Genomic DNA, 12,406 nt, shown 5'->3' on the forward strand with positions numbered 1-12,406 from the left:
GCTGTTCCTGGCTTTCCCCTCGGACCCCTAGCTCTTTGGACAAAAATCACCGTGGACCTGAGGAACTGTGCCTTCTCCCCACCTGGCCCAGATGGCAGAGGCCCCGCAGAGCTGGAGTGGCGGAGAGCCCACGGGCAGGTACCTGTTCCAGGCGGCACTTGAGCGCGGCCCACTCCACGTCCCAGGCGGCCTTGTCGCTGGCGTACTGCTGCTGCAGCCGCCGCCGCGCATGCTCGTCCTCCCGCAGCTCAGCGCGCAGGTCCTCCAGCAGGCTCTTGAGCGCCCCGAACAGCTGCTGGTTTTCCACCACCTGCGGGAGCGAACATGGAGTTGGTTCTGCCCCCTCATGTAAGGGTATTCTTTAGGTCATGGTGTCAAGGTGGTGCTGCGTTGTGTCCGAGGTGCCATTGCAATGGGTACAGAACAGGTGGAAAGTCTGCAGTTAGTGGGACAGAGCCAGGGGGTCCCTATGCTGCCAGCCATCAGGCTCCCGGAGCTGAGACTGCTAAGGGCCTGGTGGAACAGGAGGGGGGCTGGCGCTCAGGGCTGGTGCTCCGGGCCCAGAAGCAGAAGGGAGGAATCTGCAGGAGGCCACAGGGAGCCCAGAAGCCAGGGCTGCAAGGAAGCTCCGTGTGATTTCAGACATCCAGAGCTACGGTTGGGGATGCAGATCTGGCAAGATATAAACACTCACCTATCTATGCTGTCATTTTAGTACCAGCCATTGAACCAGAAGAGAGTAAATAAAGGCTCTGTGTCTCTTATAAACATAGGGTGGTCATACTCTGACTTGGATGGATAAGTATGGCCACGGGGGAGAGGGCATTTGAGTTTTAATCCAAGTCAAACATAAATGCTTAACTTGTTCACGAGAGCCTCCTCATGGTCCTCTGAGACGGAATCACGGTGCCCCTCCTTTCAGCTGCAATAACCAGCACCTACTTGTTCTCCTGTGCCTCCCCTGACCACCCCATGGTGCACGGGGCACAGACAAACTCGGCCCACTCCCATGTTTCCAGTGGCCCACACAATGTTCAGCTCGTGTGAAGTATGCAAAACAGGTCAGATAAATGAAAAAGGGATTTTTATCACTAATCTGCTTACACCTAAAAGATATTTTATTTTCTAAAACTCATCCTGCTCTTTGAAAGCACATTTCAAAACCATGACTGCTATCTTTGTATGTTTCAGCATGGGCATTATATCAGAAAGGCCTGTCCAAGTGAATTAAATACTGAATCAATTATGATACCTGGATAATAAAAGCACCACGAGCTCCAACAGAAAACACTAAAAGTGCATCACGAGCTCCCAGACTGGTCTCAGGGCCATCTTGTTTGGCGCATTTATGAGGCAGGTAGAATCAAAGCTCTCTCAGTCCTGCTGGAGTCAGACTGTCTCGACTTTGGGGACACAGAGCCCCTTACTCTCAGAGAGACTGCCCCCCCGCTTGATAAGCTTCTCATGCCAAGGGCAGCAGGACAGTGCCCCCAGCTCTCCTCTACCACGTGGAGAGTCTGTCATGCTTCTAAAACCATCTCGTTAATCCCCTAAACACACATGTGCAGAGATGAAAATGGACAGCCACATTTGGGAAGAATTTAAGATACTTTGGCTATCTATATGGTTGGATTTAAATAAAGTTGAATTAGAAAAGAGAAACTCCTCAATATGAGCAGATTTACTATTGAAAACTCCCCAGTTTTCCCTGTAAATTGTCTGGAGTTCTAATATTAGATGCGGTAGACTTTCGATGGGGTAGAAAAGCCTATTTGTTAACATTTATAGCTCTTTGGTTTTTCTCCCCTTCACTACCAATTTTTACTTTAATAGCTCTGAGACTAAAGCCAGTAAGAGTACAATCCAGTTAACGTTTGAAAGATTCAGCAGCTAGAGAGCCTTCTAAAAATGCTACATGTTCCTTCCAACCAAAAATATAAGTAAATTACCACTACACTCAAAGAGGTGCTCAGGATATGTGTACAACTGTAATAAATGCAGAACAGTTTCTTTCAACTCTACACCAAAAGTATTTAAAAATTATATAAGTGCAGGTGAGTGAGAAGAAGTATCGCAATAATCTTTTCAGAAATATACATCTTTTGAGTACAGAATTTATTTGAAAAAAACTATATTTTAAATAGATTCATATGCTATTTTCATCTTTGGATTTTAAACTTAAAAATCACTACTTTTTAAGTCAAAGTATTTAAAGCATAAAGTAATGAGACTGATTTTGATCTAGTCTCTGAGTAGTCATCAAATTCTCACTGAAGAAAAAGCAGAAAACCATGTAATCAATTCTTGTATATAATCAATACTTCCCTACAAACCCCACTTTGTGAATATTGTCAGCCTGCGGGGTTCTTAACCCCACACAAATTGGCTCTGATAACATTAGGACCAGAATCTGTGGTCCTCGGAAGCAGGAATTTACAGAACAGTCCTTCTGCAGACTGAAATTCTGGTTCCTCTGGAAATAAGTACTTTCTGGCATTAGCAAATATCAGATTAAATAAAATTAAGCCTTAATGTTTTCATGCACATTTGGGTCAGCGTAATCATCATAATGTGCTATTATACAAGTATAATATTGATCATCACGGAATGAGTTCAAAAATTGCTCTGGCATGAAGGTGGCCAAAGGGAGCAAGAGAGTCCACGGAATGGATGTTATTGGTACTTGTTATGATAATCACCCAGGAGCAGCATGTGACATGGCAAGAAGTCAGCCTAGCTCTCTGCCATTGGTGTACAACACTGAGAACTGATGTCCAAATAAAAACTTCTGAAGACCCAGATGCGCAGGATGTTTCTAAACTTCTTCAGGTACAAAAAACTCAGTAATGAAAAGTAATACGAATTGTCTCTGACAGAGGGCGTGCTAGGTCAGGTATGCCGATCGCCCACCTGCAGGATCTCATTGGCATCTCACATCAATCCTGGGTGCATACCATCATGCCCCACCGTGTGACAGAGGAGGAACTGGAGCAGGCTCTCCCTGCTAGGAAGTGCAGAGCACGGACTGCACTCCGGGTCTGTCCCGCCCAAGGCTGGACAAACCCAGTGAACATATCTAAATTTGACATTATCCTCTACCCAGGTTTGTTTGTTTGTTTGTTTTAAATTTTGCCTAAGAGAAGCCACCTCATCTCTGGAAACAAATTCCATCCCCCAGATCAACAGAAATAATACTAGTGAGCCATCCTAAAACAATGCCTAAAAAGTTACTTGTCTTACGTTTCCTCCCTGTGGGGGCCCTTGCTGGGCAATGTTTGGGGTAAAAAGAGGACCCTAATTAAGTTAAGAATGGAATCAAGATTCTCTGGGCCATTTAGAGGTCTTTGGGTGAAAGTCTTCTTGGATACAGAACTTTCTGAAACTTCTGTGCCAGGGGCCCAATTATGCAACCTTTTAGTTTACAGATGTTAAGTATAGGTCGATTTCAATTAAAAAGACCAATTTTTTCAACCTCTCCAAGATCAGCTGGTTGGTTTTCTTGCAAAGAGGCAGGATAAAATGGCCCCACCACTTCCTTTTCAGCCCTTCCATGTTCATCTCTCTTGGGCAAGGCTTACAATAATCCCAAAATTGGGATCAGGAGTTTGACTGTGCTATAAAGTGGTAAACTTTATAACAGGTTCAAGGTTGGGCTTCAGCCAATAAGACTGCTCCCCAAATACACAATAAATATTACTAGTAGAAAGTAAAAAAGGAAGTTTCTGGGAAAGAGAACACACCAAGATATTTGTGATGCAATGCCAGCTATTTGATAAAATCATTCTTGCCTAAGATTTCTAAGATAATGTGTTTCATAATTCTGTGAAGGAGCTAAACTACCATCAACCACTTTGTCTCAGAGCCATTAATTTTGGAGATGAGTTTAATCTAAAGTTGGAACAGATATACTGACCGGCTGCTATGGGCTGACCCACAGAATGGCAGATGGTCTCTACTTCCTATTCATCTAGGCTAGCAGACATAGGCAGGGAGTTCCAGAACGCTATGGTAGCTGCCCCCAACCCCCAACACAGGCAGAGTTCCTATTTCATACTTACAAAGAGGGGGACCTCACATCCTATTCAATAAAGTAACTCCTCTACCAGCAAGAGTCCCAAGACAAGTCCTTTACTGTGAGATCAGACTGAAAGGATACATTTACACATCCAGCAACATTTTAATAAATAAGCCATTTGTCATTCTTACTTTCATTGTTCCATTCAGATTAATTTTAAGATTCTTTTCTAAAACTACTATCCTCCCACAGATAAAAGAGAATGAGTCACTGAAGACTGGCCATGAAAATCCCTGGTGGAGGGTTACAGAGATGAGAGATTCATTTATGTACAAAAATCATCTGTCCTTTGGCTGGGAACATGCCAGGTGATCCGGGCCATGAGGGCTTCTCGGGGCAGGTCACTGTAATTTTCAGAGAGCTTCCCAAGCATAAATGTGGGCTTGTGAAAGAAGTGCTGGACATATATTTAGTAAGTTATAATGTGGGTTATCAGCCAAAGGCTTCAAGGAAACCAGGGCAGGTGTGATGAAAATCAAGTGGCCAGATGGAAAGAAATCATTTATGAGCAGAGGTTTAGGGTTTACTGCTGACCGTGGCTGACACTGGGAGGTGGGGCAGGGGCTGAAAGAGTCCTTTCCTGAGTATCCTCTAGTACTTGTGCCTCTTCACTCCTGTGCCTGTGCTATTTACACAGTAACAGGAATAAACAAAAACACACAGCCAATATAAAATGTTTCATAATCATAAGCTCTGGTCTGGTTCCTTCTGTAGAGAGTTGCATGTCTCCTAGGTGAGGTTATAAAGTTGCAGAATCTGAAAAATGAATCACGGTACATACAAAATAGAAGGTAAAAGTGATCCAGGCTCAAGAGGAGAGCGTCCTTATTTAAAAAAAAAAAAGAAAGAGCAGATCACAGTTTCTGACACACAGGCCTTGTCTGGCAGAGGTGCTCTTTCTGGAAGTCTGCATCTTGGGCAAAGCAGAAAGGTGGGCACCAACGTGAGTCGATGTCTGGGAGGCCCAGGGAGCCAAAGGCACTCTGTCTACAGGAGAGAGGCTGACTTCTACTGAGGGTGGCTTCTGAAGGCCCTAAGCCCCAGACGAGTCCTGGACTAGTGAGTGACAAAGGTCCAGGGGAATAGATTCTACTTGGTCCTAAAACTGGGTCCTGAGAGAGACTTAAGTGACCAGCTGTAGTTGAAGACTAACATGAAACATAATTTCATTAGCTCTTGCTCTGAATTTTATTTATTTTATTTTTTTAAAGATTTTATTTATTTGACAGAGAGACACAGCGAGAGAGGGAACACAAGCAAGGGGAGTGGGAGAGGGAGAAGCAGGCTTCCCGCTGAGCAGGGAGCCCGATGCGGGGCTCGATCCCAGGACCCCGGGACCATGACCCGAGCTGAAGACACTTAACAGTCGACTGAGCCACCCAGGTGCCCCAAATTAGGTTCTATACACTTACACTTAGATGCTTTAATAAAGAGTATTATGTCCCATCCCTGGATGAAAAAGTAACTTCTCTTCGAATAAATTAATCCAATTCACAGACAATTAGCTAGTGGAACCACAGGGCCATAATGCTGGCACTGTTAGTCACCTTGCATTAAAAATCTTGATTTTGGGAACTACCAGGAAGCATAAAATGCAGGGGTAGCCTTAGGTCTCAAAAGCTTAACATTGTGGCCAGCGTGCTGGAGCTCAGTGAGAGTGATACAATAAGCTCTTGCATATTTTCCAGTTCTTCCAAAAGGCCGGGCAAATGGAAAGTGCTTTCTGTTCTCGGGGACAACCGGGTCGCTGCCACTAGATCACTAGTCCTGGAACTAAAAATCAGTCAACGGGGACCATTCACACAGCCGAACATTTTCCAACCTGGTAACTTTTTATGAACTATTCTCAAGGTTGACTTGATACACATACTTTTTTTTTTTTTTTTTTTACCTTTTTGGACAATGATACATTTTGACATCTACTGTGTTCAACTGTGAGAATGTTCACTATGAGACAAAGTGAAGAGACCAAGGCCTGGGAAATTGTGTCACTGGCGAATTTAGCCTTGGGACAGGAGGTAGGCCACATTGCCCATTCTGCTTATCACCTTGGCAGGTTCTCAGAGTTGTTGAAAAGGGTGCGGCTCTCTGGGATACGTGTTCCTGCTCTTGCAGACTGCCTAGCTAATACCCACGCCACGAGAGGGCAGGCAAATCTGGTAGCTGAGAATGTTCACTCCCAGGCAACCAGCTGTCGTACAGTAGATCGCATTAATCTTCTGTCCTCGGATGGGTGGCATTGTGCACTTAACTCCTACAGACAGACGGGGCCGTGAAAGGCTGCCCGGATTCGGCCCGTCGGCGCCCTGTCCTGCAGGCCCCCCGGGTGCCCCTACCACACATCGTACAAAGTGGAAACTCATGGCTCCCACCTTCACTTCCGAGGGGACTAGCAGAAACATCAGCTTTGGAAGGAGGAGGCAGAGAGATGATGTTAAAATACACTGAGTGTGAGGTTCCAGCTGAGTGACTTTACATTATTTTCCACCCCCAGGGTAACATTTTCCATGAGAACTGTTTAGAAAACCAGATGTGTTACATTTTTTCCCTTTTGCTAAGCATCTGGACGCACGGGTGGGAAACACCCAGCACGTGACCTGAGACACAACAGGTTTAGGGCTAAGAGACAGTCAGCAGATGCTATTTGAGTTAATCACAGATACTTTATAAAACGGACTGACAACATCTCTGAAAAATAATAAAAGTGCTAGGTTTTCGAGGATTATTTGCAAAGTAGCATTTTATTTTCTAACTAGATAAACTGCTGGAAAACTCATTCCATGTGCTAAAATCTCCCCAGGGACACTGGCATAATGACAAACTTCCTAAGAAGTGTAATTAAACATTCATTTGAAAGCATAACATCGTTCTTGAGCCATATTATTCAGGGGAAATGAAGGGCAGATGGGCATGCAGAGAAACAGCTCTTTAGTTGTGAAAATCTGATTTGTCTACGAAGAGAAAGCAGACAGGGGGAAAAGACACACATCCCCTAGGCCTGGGCTCAGACATCACGACTTTTCTCATTTGGATCCGAGCCAAAGATCTGATGACAGCCCTCTCCCACTCGACCCTCTGCGGCTCTGGGCTGAGGGAGGAACTGCAGCTGTGGAGTCCAGCACACAGGGAGTGCCCAGAAATGCCTGCGGTCGGGGGGCCACAGCTCCACCCGGGGTCACTGTGCACTTCAGGTCCCCCTGGTCCTGCCCCTCACCCCAGAGCCAAGGGTCTTAGGGCCCCAGGCTCTGCCCTGCAGAACCCTCAAAGAAGCAACTTAGGATTGGATAAGCCTCAGACCAGGAAGTCTGGGAGCAAGAAAGCTTTAACACTGGGTACCTCCTAGGGTCTCAGCACTCCAAACCCACCACAGCTGCTGTTCCGTAGAGAAGCGCAAAAAATCTGGGTGGCATCAATAGTATCTTTTGGTTTATTAAGCAGGGGCTGCCTGCTTAATAATTAATAAATGTGGCATTTGGCAACATTAATAATTTTTTCATATTACACACTGAAATCCCATCTCTATATATGCTTTTAATTTTTTAAGTGTCATCAAATATTTTTATTTCAAGTGGCCCAAAAAGAACCTAAAACACTTCATACATGTTTAGGATTTAAAAAAAATACGTTTTCTTTCCTCCTTACACGTTATGTCGCCAGGTTCGTGATGTTGCCGATGCCCATTCAGCTGTCAACAAAAAAGCCGTCCTTTCTTTCTCTGGCCATGAGGAGGGCACTGTACTCGGTAATGTCTCTTTCGTGGAAGAATGGTCAACCTTTCTAAAGCCACAGATCCCTCCACACACCACTCTACATTTCACCCCCCTCCTTCTCAGGTACGTTTGCTGGCCCCTCCCATTGATCTGATCCTACTATGCCCCTTATTTATACGTGGAAGCCAAATGAACCAATGGGCTGACAATGAAATAAAGTCTTAATGATATGATTTCTAGCACAAACACAGCGACAGGCAACCATAGGCAGTCAGAGTTTTCTGCTCCCTGGAACACCAGCATATAAAATAAGATGACACAGACATAGACTAGGACTATCCTCTCCCAGATGTGGGTAGAATGAGGGGCTGGGACCTCGGCACCCACCTGCTTGTGGAGCTGTCCCCCGTGCGCAGGCTGCAGCCTCGATCCGTGGTCACCAATCTGCACAGGGGAGTGTGGAGAATGCTCTCCCATCGAAAAGCCACAACCTGGACCATTGTCATCTCGGTCTGGGCCATCCCCCTTCGGGTCCCCCTGAACTCCAAGCTCACCCAGCCTGGGGAGGGTCTCTGGATGCTCCCTCTGAAAACAGCAGGAGACAATGATCACAGCTCCACCCAAATCCTTTGCTGTGCAGCCTGGTTTTTATTGTTTGAGGGTAATTCTCCCCTTTATGGCTTATCAAGTCTTGACTTCTCAGGCCTTTCCCGAATATCCTCATTTAGCCCATTTCACTCACTGGCCACCTTCTTCATTTAAACACCACACCGTGGGTACCCAATTGGTCAGAAAAGATTAGAAATTTTACTGTTTGTAAGTTATTTTGATAATGAAAAATTTTATGATTTATTAATTATTGATTATAGTTATGGTTTTATAAGCTAGAGGAGAAGGAAACTTTACAACCACTTCTAGGCTTTGCTTAACAATGGTTTTCTATGTCAAGGCTATTTGGAAGCAGGTTGAATTAATTTTGGAAGACTTTCTTTCCTCCTTGAAGAAAGAGTATCTTCCCCTTCAGAGGATGACTTAAAATTACATACAGTGAAAAGCAGATGAGAAGTCTTTGGGAGCTAAAAGGAAACCAACATTTATGATGCCTTGAAGCAGCTGACAAAGGAGCCAGGGGTGTGGATGCCCAGCACACACCCAGCAGCAGTGGCCAGAAGGCAAGGCCTGAAGGAGCCTGCAGAGCTGGACTGAATCAATCAGAATCAATCAGAAAGCAGATGACTCTGCTCTGGTTCTGTGATGAATCTGGGAATGGAGGCATAAGGGGGAAGCATACGCACATTTCAGAAGCGGCAAAACCCTGACCCATCTGGAGCCTAGCAGGGACCCTTATCAAACTGCGGGGGCAGAATGGGCTCTAGCATCTAGGAACAAAAACTGAAATGGAAAGGAGAGAGAAAGTTTCAGAGCTAGGTCTGACAAACCAGCAAGGCGGGACGAGAGATGCACAGGACCTCAGGGTGACAACGTGCATGAATTCAGAGGTCAGCAGGGGAAGAAATGGCCGCACAACTTTGCCGCAGAGTGGAGTTAGAGACAAGGACTCTGAAAACGAGGCCACGGGACAGCACAGAATTCTTGGTCTAATATAACGGGACAACCTGTTGCATTTCCCGTGCCTGGATTGGGCTTGATAAAAACCATCTGAAATAACAGAATGTGACTTTGTGTGTAGGGCGTAGAGGGACAGCAGTGCCTGGGGGTCAAGAACAAAACAGACACAAAGAAAATGAACTCTCTGTGGAGGGTGGGGTGGGGGAGGTACCTCAGTGAAATCCTCGCCTTCCTCCTCCATCTGCTTCCCCTGCCGCCAGTGCTTTAGCAGCCACCTGAGTTTGACGTAGAAAAGGAAAATGTTCTGCTTCAAGGACCGGAGCTCCTGCTGCATCAGATTCCTCTCGTCGCTCCAGGTTCGCTCATGGAGGGTGTTCTGCAAAGCCAGGCTGTGCATTTCTAGTTCTTTCCATCTCAAGGCATAGAGGTGCTCCTCCTCCATCTTGAATGGAGAGAGAGACAAGAGTGTGACAGCAGCTATTCCAATTTGCCACCCAAACCAAACCAAGTCTTGGCAAAATGTCATTCAATCTTGATCATGTTGCACCTGGCACGGGAAACACAGAAGCCCCCAAAGTTCAGGAAACTCCTTGAGATGCATACTATTTAGAAAACCTCAAGGGTTTTCTTACTCCGAAGTAAACACTATCTCAAACCAGGATGTTATCGTCAATTCTCATTGTCAAGTCTCTCGTGGTGTTTTTGGAGGTCTCTAAACTTCTTCAGGAAAATTGTTTCTCAGATGGACGGCTTGCAGCTGGCTCCTGTGCAGATTCCCTTTGCCCTCTGTTTGTGGGCTTGCAAAAGGCACACTGCGATTGTAAGGGGGGAGGGGGCGTTAAGTGGTAACCCTTCCCCTGGGCTTCCTGAGCCTTCTGGTGTGCACAACCCTCATTAGAAAGAAGAGACAGCAAGCCGATGGAGAGGCCCACAGAGAGCGGGAGAGCGAGGTGGCGGGGTGGGTGGGGGTGGGGGAGCAGGGATTCTCCCTGACACAAGGTCCTCTGCCGCATATGGTGGGGGGCAAACAGGAAAGTAAGCTGAGAACCTACTTCCACACTTAGGACTCCCCATTCCTATTGGCCACAAGTAACTCTTAGGGAAATTAAAGCATTGCTGAAAAAGAAGTGTCTTCCATTTCTATGCTAAGTTCCTGCTTTTCAACATGGGTACAGGCACTCTTCCAAGCAATAAACAATGATTATGTCGATAATGACTAAGCCAAGTGGTGTGAATAAAATCTTATTGCACAGATAAGGGCACAAGAATAATATCAATAGAAGCTAAATGAAAGCTTTCTGTTCCAAAGACTGAAAAAGAAAAAAAGGGTTCGAATGCCAGCCTTGTAGTTATCAGCTGTCCTCTTCCGATTTAACACTCCCTCTTGGCCAAACACCAAGGCATTGAGTTTTGTTTTGTCTTATTTTCCTAAAGTACTCGATCGGTGCTCAGAAACCATGGGGATGGGACTATGGCTGCCCGCGGTCGACACCAACATGTGCTGTGCTAGCGCCAGTGAAGAGCGAGAGGCAGCTCTGGGAAGATCCCGGGTCTGCACAGAGACTTGTGCAGCCACCGTCATAATACCAGATCTTTTTTGCACTTCAAGCTGAGAGAACACAAAATAGTGGTGATTTAATTCACTTTGTTGGCAGTCCTCGGAGTCCCGCGGATTCTCTTCCCTGTGGGCACAAAAGCAGGACGAGCAAGGAGGGGGGAAGCCTACCATACTGGAAATCCAGCGTTTGCAATTTACTTGCAGTATTATGTCAGCCATCGACTGACTGGGAAGGCTTCAGCTTCCTCGGCGGCAAAAGGAAGCTAACTCAAGATGTGCAGAACGCCTAGCTCATGGCAGGTATGCCAGAGACGCTAGTCTTAGTTGGTGGAGGCGCCATGCTGGGAGGGGATGTTCTCTTGTCCTCTCATCTGAAGCCTCCTGGAAATGTTCCTTTCTGACTGGCTCTGACCTCCCCACTGCCCTGGTTGCCTCCTTCTTTCTGTTCCATGTCTCCAAGCACATCCCAAGGCCCAGAGTTGGTCCTCTTCCCTCTGATACGTTAGGGAATGTTAGGGATACGTTAGGGAACACCGACCCTTGTTCCCTCTGAACAAGCCTGGATGACCTCTCACCCCCTCCAAACAAGGTCTAAAGCCTTGTCTTCAACACACTCCTTTATCCTGAATCCAAGTACTAGACACACCTGGGACCCTGCTATTTTGCTATTAGCATCTCCAGGGATAAACTCCTTTCTCAAACATGATTTTTGGTGCAGAAGGAAAAAAAAAAAAAGGTTAAATTATTTAGGAAATGAGTGCCCGTGTCTGTGAATCCCTTCTCCTAGCAACTCTGGGAAAGAATTTAACAGATAATTGGTAATTAGCCAGTAACAGGTTATTCTGGAAGAGTTAATAAGGCCGCAGCTCAATTAGCGGCAGTTTTCTGAAGACAACCGTTTAGGGTGAGTTGTTGATATTTCCTATCAAAAAATTTACCTAACATTGAGAAAGCTTACAAATCCGTGGGACAACAAAAGTTATGGACACACTTTCTTGTCCAGGTGCGTGAAGGCCCCTCTTTGATTTTCCTTTGCTGTGGCTACGGCTGCAGGAAAATGTAGGTTAGACGTTAGGAAGAACTTCCCGAGACCACAATGTAAATAGTGAAAAGCATGTTTTAGAGGAGAAAGATGGACAGCTCTCTTTATGCCATGTCCGAGGGGCAGCTCAACTAGATGATTCCCTAGGAGTCCAGGAGCCTGAGTGGGGCAGGCTACATCCTGTCATCTGTCTCCGGGGGCTCCGCGGTCAGAGCCCTGGTTGTGCTGAAGTCGGGTTACATATTTACCTTCCGAATCGTGTTTGTAAATTTCTCTGTGTCCTCTTGATGCAGTCTGGTCGCCTGCGCAAGCTGACCCTGCAGCTCCTCTAGCGGTACACTCTGTTCAGGTAAAACAGGGGGCCCTGAGCTGATCGGCGGGATAAAGGAAGGGGTTTAGTGGAAGACGCAGGACAGACATCTGCACAAGCCAGGGACACACATGGAGCGACA

The 12,406-nt window shown here is 46.1% G+C and overlaps 1 protein-coding gene across 7 annotated transcripts in view; it reads right to left on the bottom strand.

Annotated features, from left to right (window-relative positions):
- The window catches only part of MTCL1 (microtubule crosslinking factor 1), a 122,541-nt gene that overhangs the window by 24,878 nt on the left and 85,257 nt on the right, over positions 1-12,406 (bottom strand). For 4 of the 7 annotated variants that reach the window (XM_032397860.1, XM_032397865.1, XM_032397862.1 and 1 more), the window contains 4 exons: positions 12,203-12,295; positions 9,566-9,796; positions 8,173-8,370; positions 143-310 (listed from right to left, as the gene is read on the bottom strand). In XM_032397860.1, the coding sequence (XP_032253751.1) occupies positions 143-310; positions 8,173-8,370; positions 9,566-9,796; positions 12,203-12,295 (690 nt within the window). Of the gene's footprint in view, positions 1-142; positions 311-8,172; positions 8,371-9,565; positions 9,797-12,202; positions 12,324-12,406 lie in introns of all 7 variants that reach the window. The other 3 variants (XM_032397861.1, XM_032397864.1, XM_032397867.1) reach the window with 2 other exon arrangements.

This window comes from Phoca vitulina, unplaced genomic scaffold (genome assembly GCF_004348235.1).
Source record: "Phoca vitulina isolate PV1807 unplaced genomic scaffold, GSC_HSeal_1.0 scaffold105, whole genome shotgun sequence".
Taxonomy (NCBI): Eukaryota; Metazoa; Chordata; class Mammalia; order Carnivora; family Phocidae; genus Phoca; species Phoca vitulina.